The sequence below is a fragment of the Pelobates fuscus genome, chromosome 6 (assembly GCF_036172605.1).
Source record: "Pelobates fuscus isolate aPelFus1 chromosome 6, aPelFus1.pri, whole genome shotgun sequence".
Lineage (NCBI taxonomy): Eukaryota > Metazoa > Chordata > Amphibia > Anura > Pelobatidae > Pelobates > Pelobates fuscus.
In genome coordinates this window covers 78115963-78139484 of record NC_086322.1, presented here as the reverse complement: position 1 = coordinate 78139484, position 23522 = coordinate 78115963, and the positions used below count along the sequence as shown (strand labels likewise).

The window sequence follows — 23522 nt, the reverse complement described above, 5'->3', positions numbered from 1 at the left end:
AGCATACTGCTTTTTCCTATGTCCTTTCCTTTTTGCTAAGAGCCATCTCTGTGGGTATGGCCATGAATGAGATCCACTGCTCCCTACAACTCTAATGTAAGATATGTTTGTGAAGGACATGAGAGTTCTATGTGTTGCCATAACCTGTAGCATGCTGTAGAAACTGAAATACCACAAATTGCTTTTTCTTTAGGATCGGAAATCTAAAATTACAGTTACTAAAAAAGCCAGTGCATCCTAAACATTAGTGTTTTCATGACTAATGCTGTTTTGCTGCACAAATTGTTTCTCACTCAATGACTTTCTGTGCCTCCATAATGTTTTCATTATTAGAACGCTTATTGCACTATAAGGAGAATGTGTTGAACACGGTGTTACAATGGAGCATGCTGCCTGACCCTGGATCTGCATATCTACTTGTCAAATCATTTTGCACATGTGACCTTATGAGTCCTGGTATGTATAACTTAAATCTTCAATCTTTAATGCTTTGAAATACATATGAACATATAGATGCATTTCAATATTGTCTTTATGCATCTAGCTGTTTTGATATAGTGTAGGGATTCATGCAATCTGTTTCATGTAATCTTTTAAGCAGTGGGATTTATTGTACTGTCTCATCTGTGGAAGTCATATAAAATATAAGGATGTAAGATTTATGTTAAAGGTGAAAATGACATTGTACATTTTAGAATCGAAAAATGTAATTTGTTGCTTCTCCCCCTCCCTGCAACTCGCATAGTGTGGTAGAGCTTTGAGTCCTTTGATATATCCGTCCTGGAAGTGGTGGAACTATTACAGAGAGAGCCCTGGTGTAAGGAAATTTTAGGGCTCCAAGAAGGGTCGCCAAAAGTTAGATTCTCAATTGTTGTACAACTCCCACAATGCTTTGCCAGCTGGAGATTTGCCATATGGCCATAGGGCTATATTTGTAAGCAGTTTATGTGTGTTTGTTCATAAGCATGCTTTTGTATGGAGTAGGTGTGTAAATGTAGGTGCGTATTTGTGTATAGTGCTTTGTTGCTTAAATGCAAGCGTGTATTTGTATATAGTGTTAGTTTATAAATGTGAGCACACACAGAAACACATGCACATATATATACACATACAGATCCATACTAAAACACAGATATACATATACACTGACACACACATAGAACTTATAATTTCTATATTTTAGTCACCCTCCTGTTTCCATACATTTTTGGTGTAGTATGGTGGCTTCCCTTGGGTCCAGTGGGACTGATTGCTAAGGCTGATGCTTGTTGGAACTATATGCTCTCCTTCTTCTCCCCACACATTTCTGCTTAACCCATGTGTTTCTCTCTGTGAACTCACTTACCACAGCACCCAACTAAACCACTTTTCAAAAATGCTCATTGAGTTCCCTGAAGTGTGAGGACCACTTGATGGGAAACCCTGCAGCATGTGGGCCCTGCTGCTGCCTTACCTGTCGCACTGGTTTTGTCATATCAATATAATCAATAACTCTCTGTCTTGTATGTAGGAATATAAATGAAACAATGAATGCAAGGTTCCTTTTTTTGAGAAAGTGTATGCTGCAAATGTGAAACACATTCAATTTTACTCACCGTGTGGTATGTCTCTCCCGTCTGCTCTCCTATGCACAGTTTCCACTTTTTTGCTACTGACCTACCAATTTTTTTCAATTTTAATATTAATATGGGCATTAGATACAGAGAGGTATTGTTTGTTATAACTCCCTTTTTAATGTATTTTGAATTTCTTGGTGAAGTACAACATGTTGTATTTTGACACATTTACTTTTGATATGTGTCTGTTTTGCATGTTGCTGGTTAACCATCAACTGGTATACTCTCTGCATGTGTAACATATATAATGCTATAACAAAGACAAGGGAAATAAATATATCTAAGAATGAAGTCTCTGTATTATGATTTGAAGAACAAAGAAGGTGATGGTATTTAAGCATGTATTTTTGCATATCTTTCTATATTATATGCATATATAATATAGGCATATAATATAGAAGATATGCAAAATATACCTTATTTGTGTGTGTGTGTGTGTATATATATATATATATATATATATATAGTGTTGTTCTGGAACTAGATATTATTGTATTTTCAGCTGTTATTTATATGTTGACCATTTGTACCCAGGGGACCTTAATAGTTCCAACGGGACATTAATCTATCAAAAACTTGCTAAATCCAAAATGCCCAGGAGATAATTCCTTTCCGTTAGAACATGTGGAACAAGTTAAATTATTAAAAAACATCTTGTACTATGCATAGAATTATTTAGAAGCTTTGCTGAGATTTGCACAGTACACACAGTATAACATGTGTATCATTTATAAAATGTGAAAATAACTTGAGCTGGGATAACTACTGTGTTACTAATATCTTTGAAACATTGTAATTCCAAAAAGAATATACAATGCAGTTTATTTCTCGTAATAGCTGTTGAAGTGCAAATAGATCGCATGGCATTTCTTTCACCCATATGTTAGCAACAGCATTTAAAGCTCTTTAAAAAAAGATCAAATACAGTTAAAATATATTAACTCTTTTCATATATTTAGAGTGAAAGAATAGGAGTTGAGTGTATCTCAGACTCTACTGACTTTGCCGAATTGTTCTCCCACATGCATAAAACGTAAAGAACTGTCACTGATATCAGGTAATCAGCCACTTAAAAAGGGATTTAAAAACATGTGACATCATTTTATATATAATTTAGAAAAAAAAAATATGGCTGAACATCTCATCGAATTGAGAATGCCAGTAAACTAAAGTGTTCCATAATAAGCATGGGTAGGAGCTCCTCTTTTGGAATAATTTCACCTTCTTCTTTCTGTGAAAATAAAATAATGAAAAAATCCTTTGCTAGCACAATAAAACAAAGTATGGAAAAGTAAATTATAATAACTCCTAAACTGATTACAAATCAAACTAATGGTATAAAATATCATGTATAGTGTTCTATTTTTATTTTTTTGGTAAAAATATATAATGGTTTTGATAAAAGAGTATTTTAAGGGAGGTTTGTACTTGGATTTTTTATTAACTCTGTTATTGATTAAATACATCTGTCCGATGTTTTTTTTTTTTCTATTAAATACTTAACTTTCTATTTGTGATGGCGCTAGTTCCCAATAGTAAATGGTCTAAAAAGAATCGGACTGGAGGTATGTAGCCTGAGAAATCTTTGAGTAAAGTTTCAGTGGGACAAGGCTAACCTTTGATCCAACACAGAGTTCCAGGCTGTTGTTGAGCAAGTGTCAGTCATGATAAAGAGGTTGATCTGGCTCTGTGGGGGCTCCTAACTAAATAGTTTTTTGTTAGCCCATCACCTAATTTGTCTTCCCTTCATTTAGCACTCTCCTAGGTGTCCTGGTGTAAAAGCAGTGGTTGTTGAAAGTTGTACTGTGTAGCCACCAGACCTCTGGCCAGGTTGGAGTTCCAGGTGGTTAGCATGCACTTTTGTTGGTGCAATTCTTCCTTTTCCAGCCAATATGAATGGCTCCCATGGGTGGTAAACGGATGCTCTGCTGCCACAAGTGTAGATGAACATAGGGAGGTGGAAACAAGGGCGTGACGTAGATCTCTTGGGGGAGTTGCATAGGGGAAGTTCTGCTCCAGCTGCTAGTGTGATCAAAGCAGACTCCATCACACTAATGCTATTTCGCTAATTCAAATCAATCAAATCAACAGGACTGTGTTTGCCCTTGCATTTTCCATGTTCTACTCTTCTACACATTTTTGTTGTATTTTAAATAATATGACATAGTGCTTTTCTGTTCCGATGTTGGAATGCCTAGTTAAATGATATTATGTAAAACCAAAAACAGAATGCACATTTGTTTTTGGATTTATGTGATTTGAGTGTCTTGGAGCTACTACTACACATTTTAAGATGCTGCTTTTTCTTAAAAGAATTCATTTTAGAATATTTGAGAATTTTTCACAATTTTTTGCGCTGTGTTCACTTGTTTTTTTATTTTTTATTGTCAATTTTTGTATGTGTTACTATATTTTTACTTAGTCTAATGTGGATGACACATACTGAGATTGCATGTATTATGTTTTACAATAAATTCAATATGTGAGAAAAAAAGATTTCCAACCATTTTCCAGACTTTGTTACTTTCCATTTTACATGGAATTTTCCAATTAATTACATTTTTGCTTTTTTTGTTAGGAATAAAAATAAGTATTTTAATAAAAAAAAAAAAAAACAGACAGTAAAAGGACCCTGTAGTGCCTCTCTCCCTCCCATCCTATTAAAACTCCTTCAGTGACTTACCTGAATCCAGTGCCGATGTCCCTCGGCGCTGGGTCAGGCTCCGCCCACGGCGGGCGGGGGAGACCTAATGCGCATGCGCAGCAATGGCCACGTGCGCGCATTAGATCTCCCCATAGGAAAGCATTGTTCAATGCTTTCCTATGGGGACTCCGGCTACGCTGGAGGTCCTCATGCATAGTGTGAGGACGTCCAGCGTAGTTTAAAACACTTTTTGTGTTCAAAGAACACCGAAGTCCCTCTAGTGGCTGTCTGATAGACAGAGGATGACTTAACTCTGCAAGGTAATTACCACAGTTTATAAAAACTGCAATAATTACACCTGCAGGGTTATGGGTGGTGGGAGTTGGCACGCAGACCACTCCAATTGGCAGAAGTAGTCTGGGTGCCTGGAGTGTCCCTTTACATAATTTCAAAAGCTTATACAACAATATTAAATTGAGGCCTTAATAGTATGAAATAATTTTTGTTAGTGTGTCCCTTTAAGAATCGCTTGCCTTATTATTAGTTTAGTTTTCGAAGGAGATTTAGGTCACAAGTGAGTTTTAGCTCACTTGTGTCACAATGGAGTGAATTAATACAATTTGAAATTGAGAATGAAATCAACTTGAGAACTGTAATACCAGGCAAGATCCTTCTGCATGGAAGATTTAGTACCACCTGAAGCGATTCTCACTAGTCTTGTAAGGCTATGAAGTTAAGTTAATTAAAGAAGTTCTCCAGGCACTCAAGGTGTTAAAGCCGCAGGCAGTTTTATTGAAACAAAAAGAACAGCAATGTTTCAATCTACTATGAGGTCTTTGTCAAGCTAACACCACAAAGCAAACATGAGTGTATATATAGCAATCAGTGCATAAAAAGGTCAACCAATAATTCCCTTAAGTAAATATCATTAACAAAAGTAATGAACACAAATGATACAAATTACAAAAAAATCTATAAATGCAACAATCCATGACTTACCTCTGTGTGTCAGAGGAGGGAGAGACAAAATAATCTAAATATCTAGTAAAGAAAACTAAAATTAAAAGTAAAACAGAAAAAAACAAATAAAGATTCAAAAAGAACGCTTACCGAAGCACCAAAGACTAACATCCAGTTAAGTGGAATGCAAAAGAGTATTTCCTGTACTCTGGAATGTATAGGAATGGCGCAAGCACAATCTAAAAAAATCCATTTATAAAGAAAAGGCAAAAGACGTTTGTATGATAATACGCATGAGCGGCACTAGACGATCGTACACACATGCGCGCAAGAGCAAGAAAAAAATCGTACGAATCTACAATTAGCTTGCATACGCGTCTCCAAGCAATCTGCAGAACAGAGATCAATATGCGCATGAGTATGGTCGAAAGCAGATATACAAAATATTAATAGATCACAGAGAACTGTGATCTTACATACGAACGGCACTAGTTGTTCGTACGGACAGGCGCACAAATGCACGAGCAAAACATACAAACCTCCAATAATCCCTGCGTATGCGTCCCTAGGAAATCCACTGAACGGGGATCAATATGCGCATACGTGCAACTGAAGCCAGGCATACAAAATAGATAACAAAAGGCTAAGATGAAAAACAAAGAAAAAGAGAGGGGGACAAAACAGTAAAGAAATTAAGAAAATGAAATGAAGATAGAAAAATGAAAAACATAAATAAATAGAAATAATAAAAATAATACAAAATAATAATATTAAAAATAAAAATAAATATAAGTAAAAATAAAATTAAAAATAGTAGTAATAAAAATGAAAAAATAAATAAATGAATACATGAAGAAACAGAAAAAATATATAATAATGAAAAGATGAAAAAATAGCTGAAAAAATAATAAAAGAAAAAAGAAAATAATAAAGAAAAGCAACAAATAATTAATCAAGAAAAAAAGTATGTGTATTATACCCCACTTGCTATAGACTGTAAGTTTATTTTAGCAGGGTCCTCTTCAACCTATCGTTCCTGTAACTTTTCTTGTAATTGTCCTATTTATAGTTAAATCCCCCCTTTCATAATATTGTAAAGTGCTACGAAATCTGTTGGCGCTATATAAATGGCAATAATAATAAAAAAACATAAATATATAATCATAAATCATAATATATCAAAAAAATAAAAAGGTTATTTTCTTAAATAGAGTGAGTTAAGCTGGCATACAATTTCAGATTAAAATTTCTTCCTTAATCATACCAGTAATTACCAAGTATAGAATAAGGAGCACTCAACTGGACAAGTGAAAATATAAATATATGTTTATGAAGAAGATTAAAATACTCACAATGTATGCATAAACACCCCCCCTATATTATAGTATATATTCAATAAAATATTACAAGTGCCATAATTATATTAATAATATAAATGTGTAAATAGCATATATAAATGCGCACGTGAAGAAGAGTGTCACTGTACAGATAAGGTGCATGCACACCCTAATCCCCGCGGCACGCCTATGTATTGAGACCGGCAGGGGAGATCTCGGGATCTCCCCTGTCGGCTCATGCAGAGCCGGCGCTATCCGAGCGCCGGCTCTGCTCTAAGCCTCCCTCCCCACCTACCCACACGCAGGGAGGGAGGCAGGAGAGGGACCCGGGGAGCTCTTGCCAGCAGCTCCGCCGGGTCCTCTCGCGGGATTCTGAGCGTTGCCGCGGTTACCGCGGCGACGCTCAGATCTTGCGAGTGTGAACTCTAGCCTGCACTCTCCACTGGACCACCAGGGAAGGCAGCAGCAGAAATGATCCCCCCTCCCAGGCATAATGTAAGAAGGGAGGGGGGATATTAAGAAATCTGCCCCCACCTCCACTGGACCACCAGGGAAGGCAGCAGCAGTAAGGTCTCCCCTCCCTACATAAGGTAAGAAGGGAGGGGGGATATTTACCAAACGGCCCCCACACAATACACACAATCCCCCAAACATACAGCACACACAGCACCCACATACAGCACACAAACTGCACCCTCACACACACATCACCCTTACACATACACACTAACAGCACCCTTACACACACACACACACACACACACACTAACAGCACCCTCACATATACACACTAACAGCACCCTTACACACACACACACACATACAGCGCCCTTACACACACATACAGCGCCCTCACACACACATCACCCTTACACACACACACACACACACACACACACACTAACAGCACCCTTACACACACACACACACACACACACACACATCACCCTCACATATACACACTAACAGCACCCTTAAACACACACACACAGCACCCTTACACACACACACACACAGCACCCTTACACACACACACACACACAGCACCCTTACACACACACACAGCGCCCTCACACACACATCACCCTCACATACACACTAAAAGCACCATTACACACGCATACAGCGCCCTTACACACACACAGCGCCCTCACACACACAGCGCCCTCACACACACAGCGCCCTCACACACACACACAGCACCCTTACACACACAGCGCTCCTTAAACACACAGCACCCTTACACACATCGCCCTCACACACACAGTGCCCTTACACACACAGCGTCTACACACACACACACACACACACAGCAGTATATATATATATATATATATATATATATATATACGCAGCGTGTGTTTTTGTGCTTTAGGGTGCAATAGGCTGCGCATGCCTATGGGTGCATGTGTAATATACACAGTGTACACTAACCATACAAAGTGCATATGTAAAGTGTCACAATGTGACTTAAAAATATAAATAAGCAAATAAAATGATATAAATACAATATAGTGCCCATGCTTATATTAAGTAACTGAATTTGATAATTAAACAATCTAGTGTATACTGGTAAAAGTTCCACAATAGGACTATAAAGTGCAATATATTTATGATTTTTTTTTATATATCATTATCATTATATAAAAATACTTAAAGTGCAATATAAGAGGTGATATAACGTGTCCAAATCAGAGTGGTGCTACAAAAATACAGAATTCCATGCGAAGCTAAAAAAGGATTAGGGTGTATACAAAAACCAGCACCACATTTCTACCAGGAGTCCTGTAAAAATGTAATATAAAAGAAAGAATTAGAAGTTAGCTACATACAGCCAAACAATAATAAAAACAATAATAAAAGCAACCATTACTTAAATTAACCCCTTAAGGACTGAGCCAAATGTACACGTTGTGAACAAAACAAAACGTAAACAAATCCTGGCATTTGCGCTATATGTCTGTCCAACCGTAATTCACCTCTTTCATATTAAATGCACCCCCCCTTATTATATATCATTTTATTCAGGGGAACCAAGGCTTTCATTTAATATCAAATATTTAGCTATGAAACATAATTTAATATGAACAAAATGGGAGAAAATAAGAAATTGAGTTATTTTTTTAGTTCTACGTGACATTTTAACTGTCAATGTCAAAATACTGTTTGCTTTTACTGCAATAAAATACACATATTTGTATTCAGCAAAGTCTCACGTGTAAAACAGTACCCCCTATGTACAGGTTTTATGGTGTTTTGGGAAGTTACAGGGTCAAATATAGCACGTTACATTTGAAATTGAAATTTGCCAGATTGGTTACGTTGCCTTTGAGACTGTATTGTAGCCCAGGAATTAAATTTACACCCATAATGGCATACCATTTGCAATAGTAGACAACCCAAGGTATTGCAAATGGGGTATGTCCAGTCTTTTTTCGTAGCCATTTGGTCACAAACACTGGCCAAACTTAGCGTTAGTATTTGTTTGTGTGTGAAAAATGCAAAAAACGCCAATTTTGGCCAGTGTTTGTGACTAAGTGGCTACTAAGAAAAGACTGGACATACCCCATTTGCAATACCTTGGGTTGTCTACTATTGCAAATGGTATGCCATCATAGGGGTAATTTTCATTCTTGGGCTACCATAGGGTCTCAAAGGCAACTTAACCAATCTGGCGAATTTTAAAGTGAAAAAAATGAAACACAAGCCTTATATTTGACGTTGTAACTTTTGAAAACACACAAAAACCTGTACATGAGGGGTACTGTTGTACTCAGGAGACTTCGCTGAAAACAAATATGTGTGTTTCAAAACAGTAAAAAGTATCACAGCAATAATATCACAGCAATAATGTCCGTGTAAGTGCCGTTTGTGCGTGAAAAATGCAAAAAACGTCACTTTTACTGGCGATATCATCGTTGTAATACATTTTACTGTTTTGAAACACTAATATTTGTGTTCAGCGAAGTCTCCCGAGTAAAACAGTAACCCCCATGTACAGGTTTTATGGTGTCTTGGAAAGTTATAGAGTTAAATATAGTGCTAGCAAATTAAATTCCCTATACTTTCGGCATGGGTTGTCAGGCAGGTCCCGCTAATGGTAATTAATTAAGATACCTAATTATGTAAAAATATTACATAAATATATATGTAGAATTAATACATGTGTGTATATATATATTTATAATTTTTTTATATTTTTATTTATATATAGGTATATATATATAGTGATATACGTATATATTTATGTATATAGATATAAATATTATTTTGTTCTACATGCATTTTGATATAAATATATATATATATTATCACAATACAGTTAGAACGAAATAATACACATCTATATATTTTTTAATGATTTATTTTTAATTATTTTTTTATTTTATTTTTTAATGTATTTACATATATTTTTTATATTATATATAAATATATATAACAATAATTATATATATATATTTAATCAGTATCAGTCTACGTGTAATTTGATATTAATATATATTTATATATATTTATAAATATATATATATATTAATAGTAAAATACACCTAGACAGTGTATGTGTGTGTGTATGTATATATATATATAATTAGATAATATATATAAATGATCTAAGTATATATATATATATATATATATATATATATATATATATTTTTACACTTATTTTAATTTAATTTTATTTGATTTCCAGCCAGCAGTGGGACTAACTTTCATTACAGGTAGTCCCCCTGCTGGCAATGCAGCAGCCAGCTAACCCGGCCATGTGATTGTGAGGTCCTCGCAAGGACCTCACTCTCACATGGCCGGGGGGGGTAGGGGGCTGCAGGAGGCAGGATCTGCCGTGGAGGCTCCCTGGGAGTCCCCCCAACGCGATCGCCGGCGTGAGTAAAAAAAAACGGAGGGCATACTATTACGCCCTGTGGCGTTTAGAGCCACTTAGAATAGGGCATAATAGTACGCCCTCCTGTTTTAAGGGGTTAACATAGATAAATCATATTCATGGTTTAAACCTTTTAGGATGTAATGTGTCAAGTTCCCAAATCCAGTAAGCCTCACGTAATAATAATCTCTTATTTCTGTCACCTTTCCTGGGCAATTCCATAACCTGTTCTAAAATTTAGAACCTTAATTGCGAGACATTATGCCTAGATTCCAAAAAGTGAGCAAGAAGGGGTAAGTCAACCAGTCCAGTACGGATTGTCGACTTGTGTTTAGAAAACCTCATTTTAAACTTTTGGCTAGTCTGCCCCATGTACAAGAAACCACAAGGGCACTTCAGTGCATAAACCACAAAGTTAGAATTTCATGTCAGAAATTGTCTAATAGGATATTTCTTGCCACTTCGTGGGTGATGTATAACATCACCACGTGTCATAGAGTGGCAAGAGATACATTTGTAACACGTAAAATTGCCTTGTTTGACAGTAGTGGCAACATCACCTATAGGAACAAGAGTTTTAACCAGTTTATCCTTCAGTGAATTGCCTCTCTTAAAAGCAAACATAGGTTTCTGAGCAAACTCGGCAATGTTTGGGTGACAATCAGTGAGAACATGCCAATGTTTATACACAATTCTCCGTAGATCAGAGAGTATTTTTTTAAATTTAGAAACAGATTTCAGCCTATTCTCATTCCTCACTGGTCTTCATGGATGTACGAAATGTTCCCTCTCCTGATCTTTTACCTGGTCCATTTGATTCTTGCGTAATACCAGGGGGTAACCACATTCAACTAATCTCATGGTCATTTCATTAAGACGCCTAATCAAAATATCCAAAATAGTTAATTCCACCAAATCATATGTCATCGTGAACTTGATACTCTGAGAGCACACATTCAAAAAAGCATAGAATTCTTCAAGGGACTCCAACGTGCCACTCCACAAAACAAGTATATTATCAATATTGTGCCACCATCTAGTGGCAAATTGTCGAAATAAGGTATGAGGATAGATAAAGTTTTCCTGTAACTCTGACATGAATATACTGGCATATATGGGTGCCACATTGGAGCCCATAGAAGTATCCTTCAATTGAAGGTAAAACTGGTCTTGAAAGAGAAAATAATTATCCCTCATCACCATCTCCAAAAGTGCAAAAAAATATGAGACATCATCCTTAAATCCTAAAGTCACAAAGGCTGATTTGGCTTCCGCAAGGCTTTTATCGTGTTCAATAGATGTGTACAAAGTGGTAACATCAAAAGTGACAAGGATCAAGGTGTCAGTTACCTCAACTTCCTCCAGTTTTAAAAACACTTCAGTTGTATCCCTTACTCAAGATTATATTTCTGTTAAAAATGGTCTCAAGATATTATCCAAAAATTTGGCCAATGGGGAAATAAGGGATCCAATCCCTGCTACAATCGACCTCCTTGGGGCGGACCTACCTGGGGCATGCGCAAATTGATCTCCGTTCGGCAGATTGCCTGGAAACGCATTTGCAAGCTAATTGTAGATTCATATGATTTGTTCTTGCTCTCGTGCACATGTGCAAACGAGCATCTAGTGCTGTGCATGTGTATTATCATACAAACGTCTTTTGCCTTTTCTTTATGAATGGATTTTTTTAGATTGCACTTGCGCCGTTCCTATGTGTTCCAGAGTACAGGAAATGCCCTTTTGCTATCCACTTAACTGGAAGTTAGACTTTGGTGCTTTGGTAAGCGTTCTTTTTGAATCTTTTTTACTTGTTTCTTCTGTTTTACTTTTAATTTTAGTTTTCTATACTAGATATTTATATTATTTTGTCTCTCCCTCCTCTGACACACAGAGGTAAGTCATGGATATTTCTTGTAATTTGTATGATTTGTGTTACTTACTTTTGTTAATGATATTCACTTAAGTGAATTATTGGTTGACCTTTTTATGCACTGATATATATATATATACAGTATATATATATATATATATATATATATATATATATATATATATATATATATACTCATGTTTGCTTTGTGATGTTAGCTGTTGCTGTTCTTTTTTGTTTCATTAAAACTGCCTGCGGCTTTAACACCTTGAGTGCCTGGATAATTTATATAATTGACTTGTCGTTGTGGGATTGCCGGTCCTACTCCAGAGCACCGTGTCGCTGCCCGAATTGAGTGTGGCTCCTACCATCACTTTTATAAAGTTAAGTTAGTCTGATAATCTTTTAGAGACAAAAAGAGATCCATGCATGACTTACTCTTTAGGTTTTGATAACCCCTAAGAATATGCAGGTAAACTAAAACTGCAAAAAAACTAAAGTGCAAAAGATACCAAAAAACAAGTAAAAATGGCGCTAAAACTAATATACACAGTACAATACAAATTTAAAGCAGCACTATATATCGTGAAAAAGCTCCTCTCACATAAGTTACAAAACACAAAAATAAAGTGTGCTGTGCCTTTAAGACCATCAAACAATACAACTGAATAATTTTCACATAAATATTAATTAATAGTGTTTTTCAAAATGTTATAGAGTGCACTGTGCTTAAACACACTACAAATCAATTGTTGAGTGATATAAATACCACATACATGTGCAATACCATGAATAATTTGTGCCAATACAAAATTGTTAAAGTGCACTAGTGACAAAACACATAAGTGCAAAGTAAGAATAAAATTATTTAAAAGATAAACTCACTTTTAAAAGTTTTGAAATTGCTTCTGTTAAAACTTCACTGATATACTCAAAAAGTAAAACAGAACAAAAAACTCATAGGGCATTATGCATAAAACATAAATACTGAAAATATAGATCAAAAACACCCACAAGAGTAGAGCAATTAAGTCTGCTCTGGACTGTGTTGGCATCTTAGTATATAGAGGCTTGAGGCTGTGATGGCAGTAAAAATCCTTTATTTGACACTCCAAATATTAAAAGCAGTTGTCTGGCTATGCGTCCTCTTCCTCGCAAATGTGGTATAGTCCCAAAAAATATCGTCGGTCCTTTTCAGGCTCTAAGGGCTACTTCCACTCACACTTGTTCCGGGAGGCGGGGCATACAGCCGTTGGACGTTATGACATCAGAGCGTGATGGTATTGCACATGTATGTGGTATTTATATCACTCAACAATTGATTTGTAATGTGTTTAAACACAGTGCACTCTATACAATTTTGAAATTCACTATTAATTAATATTTATGTGAAAATTATTGACTTGTATTGTTTGATGGTCTTAAAGGCACAGCACACTTTATTTTTGTTTTTTTAAACTAAAACAGTGGACTAAGAGAAAGTCGAGACTGGACAGAAACACACTAGCTTGTCTTTCAAGTAGTCCACTGGCATGTCTGAAAAACATGTAATTTGTGCCATGTCAGAGAAATCCCACCTATAATGAGAAATCCAAAAGACCATTATTATTTCATCCAGAGACTATTTGCACAGCAAACCCAGATGATAATTTTGTTCTCTTCAATGCTGTAATTGATACTCCTCCAAGTTGTGTTTGTGGTGTTCTTTCTGCTTATTTTAATACTTGAAAATAGTTTGCAGAATTGGTTATTTGTTAGAAAACATTCTTTCAGATCTTTATGTGTTGAGTTTAGTTGTTAAGTTTTTAATGGTTCCATCAGAATGTCAATAACTTCTCATTAGTAGGAATGTGATCGTCAATACTTGAGTGTTTAATTTAGCTATAGAGCCCTTTTCTATAAATCTAATAAGGGTGAATATAGTATCAAAGAGTATTGAACTGGTAGGATTGTGATCATATGGATGTTGATGGCTCATTGATAGCGGTAAATGTATCAATAAATACTAAATATGAGGATGCAATTCCCCTATCTGTCTGAAATATTGCAAGATAAGGGATATTTTGCAATCTCTAAAAAATTTTATTCCTTTAAAATATTGATAAAGCATGATCAATAGTTTTAAATGCCATTGACTAGCAATGTATATATGACTGTGGTTGTATTTAGTGTTTTTATGATAGCTTTGCACAGTTTGTTTTAAATAGATTCTCTTTTTTAAATAAGTAAGCTTGGTTGGGAAGGGGTTAATGCTCTAAAATAAAGGCTAATATTAATTAGTGGTGCCAATTATATACATGCTTGTGTGTGAAATGTGATCACTTTAGCCACATTATCAACCCTAATTATGTCTTCCTCTAAGCTGAAATATATAAATACATTTTCCGTAGGAGTTGGTGGTAGTTAACTACTTTTAAATCAATGGCAAAAGCCATCTGTTTCTACCAATACAAAAATGCACAGCTGTTAAAAGAAGAATCTTTATTTAAAAGAACACTATAGTTTTAGGAATGCAAACATGATGTCAAATGAGAAAGGTGAATTTACTTCCTTTTTATTCCACCTTGTGATGGTCCCATTTTAATATATGTCAACATCTGCAAAAGAGTGGTCATTTTTTGACAGACCCAATGTTACTATGAAAATAGGATGCTAAAAATGTCTTTATCCTTGCACTTTGTATTTTGCAAATCACATGCATTGGAGCATGCCATTTACCCACATGGACCTGCACATATATGACACGTCTTATTAGCACCAGCAAGAAACATAACATATGTGCAGGTTCATTTAAGACCTTTCTGGCAATAGCATGCCCTTTGATCACGTTTATTCTAGAGGTGTAAATAGCCATGTTACTGCTAAAATAAGCAATGCCTGGAAATTGGCTTAATCTTGCCACCTGAGCAAAGCTGAGCTGAATCAATGGATATGTTCTTATCATATAATATAATATTCTTAGCATATGTGACCATATATGATGCTAGGAAACTAGCAGGCATAAGCCAGAAACATTGTCATTGATAATGCAAATGTACAGCTATAAGTTGTACAAGCAGTCAAAAAGAAATATCATGTGAGACCTAAAAGTCATAAAAGAGATCCAATTGGTTCTCTTGATTGATAAATAAATAAATAAATACAAATATTTAAAAAACAAAGGGTCTCCTAGTGAGCTGCATCTCCTCCTTCTCAACCCATGTGCATGTCCAGAAGATACCCTGTCTCATAAAGGGGTGAGGTTATTTAGTTTCTTGTACCCAATAAACGTCACAAAGCCCATAGCCATCAACCTAAATTACAACCTTATTTACTATTTACTCTCACACTAAATGTTTGTGAAAAGGACCCAAATAAACCAAAAAAAAAAAAAGGTAGCCTGTAAAATAATTTGATCTTATCTGTCAGCGTCTTGAGTTGAGATCTTCTTTTGTTTAATCTTTTATATGCAATCACAAATGCTGGAAAAAATCTGTCATACCTTCAGCATATATTGATCCCTGAAGAAGTCCCAATGGACGAAACGCGTAGGCCTTTTGAATGCTTTTACTTTTGATTTGCATTTGTATTTGTAATTTTATTTGCTATCTGCCACATTGCATGTTTATTTTCAGAGCTTCCTGCTAGTCACTGAAGTCTGGTTACCATGCTGGTTGTGGAGATATGCTTGATTTTATCTGCTGTCTTGTGAGTGCAATGTTGTGCACCTCCTGACCCTATTAATGGGAGAAATGCCTGATTATACATCTATATAGTGAGTTCTCTACCACCCTCACCACCCTCACCCTGATATTTATATTGAACATATTACACCATATATATTTTTATTTATTTTGCTGAATATTTTGTACTCTTTAGTACTCTTTTATTGTATACCGTTTGATGGAATAAATACTTTTCTAACTTTGGAAGAACGGAAAGTGCATCCTTTCTATATATATATATATATATATATATATATATATATATATATATATTTGTGGTCAGGGAAATAGGCTGAGTAAGCGTTACCATAATATTTACTAAATTCGGTTGTGGTATGCCAAAACCGATGTACGGACAGGCCTGTAAATAAAGAGGGCTAAAAGGTATAGGCAAAACTTCTTTAATACGTATTTAATTGTTAACAATATGTGGCTTTATTATTTTGCCAAGTCTTCGAATGCTTGTCTGAGTTCTTTTTCCGGTTGGGGTATATATACCAGTTGTATGCTGACAACTTCCATCATCCTAGTCTTTTGATGATGTGTACTGGAATATTTTGACTAGATGCGGCTGTTGCTGTGCCTATGCGAAATGAATGACCAGTGAAAGCTGATGGGTCGCACCCTATTTTTGTAAAGAGAGTTCGTATTTAGACCATGAATTTGAATGTTGTTGGAGGGTTACTATGTAGGCTTAGTAAGGGGGCGTTTTTGTCTTGACCACTTTAGTTTGGATAAAGCTGGTCAAATAATTGCACTGGGCACCACTTGTTGCCTGTGGGGTATATGGGTATGTTGACGGGCGGCCCTGTTTGATTCATTTTGAATTGCCGAAGTGTCCGGACATAGTGGTCCCCTATTTTGTTTAGGTACGCCAATTTTAGCATTTTTTTGGTATCAATGGTCTTTTCTATGGTGAATTTGTTTGGTTGTAAGAACCTGTAGAAGGCCAGATAAGTACCGATTTTTAAAGTGTTGTTTGTTTCAATTTCGAATGGTAATGTATCCAATGTGTTGGATAATGTTCGGAATTTGTTAGCGTCTATGGGTTGTTGTTTTGTGGGTTTGTGATCTTCTAATCGTAAGAATACCTTTTTAGGATGTTTTTTATGGGGTTTGAAGACATGAAAGTACTGTGACTAGGGTATGTATTTATGACATGGTATTGTATACCTGAGAGATATAACTTTATTGTATTGTGTGCTAGTTTTAGATGCAAGTGGTAAAAAGATGTAAACGCCACCATAGTATCTAATGACAGCAGGTTTGTGATCTTGTATTCTGTAATGAACCTGTTGTATATGGTTATGACTCAATTGTACGAGTGTCTGGTGTTTGCTGAGAGTGCTGATTGTGCAAGCATTCTCCCGTGCGTCATGAGTAAAGTTTGTCCAGGATGAGTTCCTGGAATAGCGGTGGTCTGTACAGGGTTTCTCGGCTGTGGGATGTGCATGGTGGAACACCTGTAGGTTAGAACGAGAGAGGGCATCAGCTGCTGTGTTATGGTTGCCCGGTATATGTTCGCAAGTGAAGTGGAAATGTTGTTTGGCTGCCAACCACACAAGTCTTCTGACTAGCCTCCTGATGGTCAGGGTTGAGGATCTGCCCTTGTTAATTATGTTGCATGCTGCTGTGTTATCTTTATAGCACTTTACTGCCTGTGCTTTCCAAAGGTGTCCCCACACTTGGGCTGCTGCCACTATTGGGTAAACCTCAAAAAGGGCAGAAGTGTTGTTAAATGACGGTAAAGTTACTGTCTCTATTGACCATGCATCTCTGAACCATTTGTTTCTGAAAATGGCTGTGTAACCTGAGTGGGCTGCTGCATCTGTCCATATTACTGGGGAATCTCCTGTAAAAGGTGATATGAACATGTTAATGCTGTTCCAGTGAGTCAAAAATTGACTCCACATAGTCTAATCTGCCATGGCTTGTTCGTAGTTTAGGTAAGAGACTGGATATGAACGCGAGTCCTTGTGGGATTATTCTCATGGCAAAGTCCAGAGAACCTAGGAGGGATTGTAGGTCTTTCCGAGTCATAGTACCTCTGCTGAGGAACAACTCTACCTCTGTCCTGATTCTCTGAACTTTGTCTGCGGGGAGACTTGCCTACATGGTTACTGAGTCTAGGCATATGCCGAGAAATGACAATCTAGTGATGGGTCTTACAGTTTTGTCCGTGGCTACAGGTACTCCTAATGTTGAAAAGAGTGCTACTGTTTTTGTTATTCTTAGTGGTGTGGATTCGGGCTTTTCTATGGTCAGAAAGTCTTCTAGGTAGTGAATTACAACTGGACAGCCACATACATTCAATAATAGCCAGCACAGTGTTTCCGCGAATAAGTCAAATAACTTTGGGCTACTCTTTGCCCCGAAAGTTGGTCTGTTATCAAAATAGTATAGGCCTTTCCATTTTATTCCGTGCAGATGCCACAGTGACAGGTGTATTGGAAGTAGTTTGAAGGTGTTGAAAATGTTGGTTTTCCCCAACCAAGCTGCCTCCCCTGCCTCCAATATTGCCTGTATGGCATTGCCTGTATGGCATTGTCTACTGTGGCATAATGCAAGGAAAATTCCTCTGAAGGTTTGAGTGAGTTAAGGATTGGAGTGACAACAGAATGAGGAGCGTTCTTTATTGTTGTATTTGCCGGTTGCAATAACTATCGGGTTGGTTCGCCAACATGTGAATGGTGTTGTTTGGAATGGCCCGATCACAAAGCCTTTCCCTACTTCTGTGCTTAGGAGTGTGTCTACTGTTGTAGGGTCTATTGTTGTGGAATGTAAGTTATTACATTTGATGGTGCCTATCGGTAGTGCAATTTACCCTGTGTGGAACCCTTCTGTGAAACCCGTGATAAGGAACTGAACAAGATCTTGTGATGGGTGAGCATTGAGGTAGAAAGCCAGTGTGTCAACCTGTACCTCCATCGTCATTTTTTGGGAAAGAGATGGTTTGGGCACATGGTCTTATATCTGAGCCTTGCCTAAAAAGACTATTGGTCTCCCTAATTTGTCTTTCAATCCTCTTTGCTCAAACGTGCTTGTGTTAGGGGTGGTGTAGCTAGTGGTGGGTAAACTAGGTTCGTTGGAGCACAAATTGGTAGCGTGAGAGTTGGAAGAGCAAATTGCACAAGCTGGTGGCACCCGCCCAGCGAAGTGGCGACAGAACAATTCAGTATCCATGTGGCTCCAGTCTATCCTGATAGTGAACTGTGCGAATGTTGCCGCCACTTTGGCTGAAAATGACTTGTGATAATCGTAAAACGTGGTGCCACCGTACTTTCCCAGGTCCACCAATTTGTGCATGTACAGATCTAGTTCCTCTCTGCGCTGGGGGGAAATTAAAGCAAATTATGTCTCTGTATAATCTGAATGCTATTACAAAGTCTGGTATGGAGAGTTTTTTTTTAGTCTTGTGTCTTTGGCTTTGAGCACCACTGATAGGTCGCCATAATTGTATGTCTTGTTTTTGACTATGTCTTGGGATGCTACCTATATGCATTCCTCTATTTTCCCCTCTGATTTGTAACAGACCTCTGACCCCTCCCTTTTCTTATTGATATGTTTGTTTTTATTTGAATACCCATCTCTTCATCTCTGTACCTAGATACATTTCCCCCTCCCTTACCTTTATTGCAAGCTCTTTGACCCTCACATCTCTTTATTCAACAGCCTGATTCCCCAACTTTGCAAGCCCATTCCTTGAGTGAGCAAGCCTGATGCCCACCCTCCCCTCCCTACACCATCCCACCCCATGCTCATGATTACATTTATAGATTGTCTGTCACACCTACATTTTAATTAGGTTACAAAAACCTGCCTCTTATTAGTACACTCCTGCACTTTCTTAACCCATAAAACACATTTTTTCTACCTTCACCTGCTCTTGATATTCCAATTATCTCCAATTTTCATTTTTCACAGTTTAGCAATGATCTGTTTTCTCCTCCTCTTTATTTCCTCAGTCTCCCTCAGTATAAAAATCTCTCCTTACACCCACTTCACTCATCCCCCATCCACATTTACATATGCCCTTCTCTGCTACACTCCCCCTTCTCTCATATCATGCCTTACACTCATTTTTCTCTCTCACTCCAACCCACAATCGATCTCATCCTAGACTCCATGCATACAAAACCCATTCACACCTCCTGTAACTTTCTCTCCTCCTACTTCTAGCAGCTGGTGATGTCTCTCCCAATCCAGGGCCCTTCACCTTCCACAGACTAAGACAACCAGAAACCCCACAAACCTCATCACAATACCCTGCCCTTTACCCTCACTTACCAAAATTCATTGTGCACTTTGGAATGCCAGCTCCATCTGCAGTAATTTAAAATCAACAACCATACACGACTTTTTCATCTCAAACTCACTCACACTGCTTGCACTTACAGAGACCTGGCTGTCCCCATCTGATAGCGCTACTCCTGCCTTTTTATGTTTTGGTGGGCTACAATTCTCTCACACTCTTAGACTCAACTGTAAAGGAGGCGGCATAGGCATCCTTCTATCCCCTCAATGTACCTTTCAACCAATTGTAACTCCCCCTGCCCTATCCTTTTCTTCTTTTGAAGTTCACACTGTCCGCCTATTTAAACCCACTCCTTTAAGAATTGCTATCATCTACCACCCCCCCCCCCCCCACCCCCTGGTTATCCTAAAATATTAATTGAGCACTTTTCTTCCTGGCTTCCCCACTTCCTCTCATCTAGCACTCCTTCCCTTATACTTGGGGATTTCAATATCCCAATCAATAACCCCAATTGCACTGATGCCTCTCGTCTGCTCTCTGTAACCTCCTCCTTTGGCCTTACGCAATGGTCCAATTTAGCAACCCATACAGCAGGAAACACTCTTGATCTTGCCTTCACCAACCTCTGTACTGCCTCTAATCTCTCCAATATTCCTTTTCCTTTATCTGACCACCATCTGCTGACTTTTGACATTGGCATACCTAAGACCCAATTGAAACCACCGTCTGAACATCATTCTCACAGAAACCTCCAATGTCTTGACCTAGAGCATTTCTCCACTAATCTCCAAACTCTCCTTTTACCTATCTCAAACCTCACCTGTCCTAGTTCTGCAACCTCCTTCTACAATTCCACCCTCTGCTCTCAACTAGACATCATGGCACCTTGTACATTTAAATGGCACAGGTCCCCCCAACAACAACCCTGGCACACCAAGCTCACTAGATACCTCCAAAAATGCTCCAGAACTGCTGAACACTGTTGGAGAAAGTCTCACTAGGCATCTGACTTTCTCCACTATAAATTTATGCTGAGCTCATACAGCTTGGCTCTTTCCTCTGCAAAAGTTAATTACTTAAATACCCTCATAACCACACTCTTCCGCGAACCCTAACGACTATTTCACACATTTAACTCTCTTCTTCGCCCTGCTGTTCCTCCTCCACCTACTAACTTGACCGCCTCAGACTTTGAAACTCACTTCACTGACAAGATCTCTACAATCAGAGAAGAGATCTCTCATCTTTCTTCTTCCCCTTACAATACTTCCCCTAACTTCACTCCCTCTGCTGTTCTATGTTCATTCGCACCCGCTACATTGGAAGAGGTTTCTGCTCTGCTCCAGTCCTCCCGCCCCACCACCTGCTCCCTAGATCCAATTCCCTCACATCTCATCCGTACTATGTCTTCTTCTCTTTCTCCACCTCTCACTAAAATTCTCAATCTCTCTCTCTCCTCTGGTATATTTCCATCGCCCTTCAAAGATGCAACTGTAACCTCAATTCTAAAGAAGTCCAATCTTGACCCTAACTCCCCATCCAACTATCGTCCTATCTCACTACTGCCTTTTGCATCCAAGATCCTTGAAAGAATTGTGTATAGACTTCCTCGAGTCCAACTCTCTGCTAGACCCGCTTCAGTCTGGTTTCCGCGCTAAGAACACTGTGGAAACGGCACTGACCAAAGTATCCAATGACCTACTCGCTGCAAAATATTGTGGTCACTACTCTATCCTAATTCTCCTTGACCTGTCTGCGGCTTTTTACACTGTTGATCATCAACAGCTTCTTCTCATCCTCCGCAATATCGGTCTATAAGATATTGCTCTCTCCTGGTGCTCCTCCTACCTCTCTTTCAGTGTTTCTTTCTCTGGCTCTGCCTCTTCTCCACAACTCCTCTCTGTTGGTGTCCCCCAAGGTTCAGTCCTTGGTCCCCTACTGTTCTCCATCTATACTGCCTCCCTTGGTAAACTCATTAGCTCCTTTGCTTCCAATATCATTTCTATGCAGATGACTTGCAAATCTACCTGTCCTCTCCTGATCTCTCCCCGTCCCTCTAGACTAGTGTCTCTGACTGGATTCCTTGGAGTATGTGTCTGCTGTATACAACAGCTTTGAAACACAACTCAGGAAAAGGAGCAAAGCCATTGAACCACTCATGGACAGCTGTTTCATTGTTAATGTAACTCATCAGCATGAGGTTGGTTAATGGCTTGCAATGGAGGCTTTCTAGAGGAAAGGTTGTGCAGACTCGGCTTTCCCAATTAGTTTTTTGCGGTCATTGCATCCCTGTATAGCACCCCAGCTGCCATGATTCGCAATGCAGGTATTTTGTCAGACCGTTTTTTGTCAGACCGGTCATTTCCATCTCAAAAACATTGCGCGCATCCGCCCCTACTTAACGCCAGATGCGACTAAGGTGTTAGTCCATTCCACTGTCCTTTCTCGCCTTGACTACTGTAATCCGCTTCTCAAGATAGGGGTGTCTGTTACTATATGCCTTCACGTTACAACCACTAGCAGTAGCAGCTAGATCTGACCTTAACATACATGGGGTCCACATAAGTGAAAGAGTTATATAAAAATGTATATATAAGTTAAACCTGTTCACATATGATGTCCTCCTCAGGATGACTCAACCCCTGATGTCCTTTCACAACCTGCAAGCAAAGCTGAAGGAATACAGCACACACTTAACTAAATGTATCTAAGACCCAGGCGTTGGTGTTTGGGTTAACCAATCTTCAGTCTTCCTTTAACTTTGATTGGAGGTAATACTTCATTACCTTCGTAGGAATCAGATTCTTGAGAAACTGGAATGAAATATTCTAACAGAACTATCAAAACAAGAGAAGATGTGAACCCTGAGACAGTGTAAGGGCAAACACCTCAAGCAATCTCTGTTGGAGATACTACATGGACATGGGCACTATGTTCCATGTCTGATAGACTTGTCAATTGATATCATCTTTAAGGAAAGAGGTAGGGTTACCAATGAAACCATCAATAGAAATGTTCCTTTTTTTTTCATTTTTCCTGAAAACCTGCCAATATTACTTTTGAAAATAATATTGCAAATTTTGACTCTTGCTATCTTATTGATTGCTAGAAAATGGAAAAAATATCACAACCTCAACATTACCAGAATTCATTTTTCAAATCTTATTACATTTGGCCAGTTACAGATAGGGAAGGTGACCCAGGAGGCAAACGAGATGTGGAATGATTTAATAAAAAAAAAAAAATATATATT

The 23522-nt window shown here is 37.8% G+C and overlaps 1 protein-coding gene across 1 annotated transcript in view; it reads left to right on the top strand.

The window, feature by feature from the left end:
• The window catches only part of ARAP2 (ArfGAP with RhoGAP domain, ankyrin repeat and PH domain 2), a 348358-nt gene that overhangs the window by 263643 nt on the left and 61193 nt on the right, over nucleotides 1-23522 (top strand). Inside the window, exon 26 of the mRNA XM_063457861.1 lies at nucleotides 334-456. Within this exon, the coding sequence (XP_063313931.1) occupies nucleotides 334-456 (123 nt within the window). The remainder of the gene's footprint in view (nucleotides 1-333; nucleotides 457-23522) is intronic.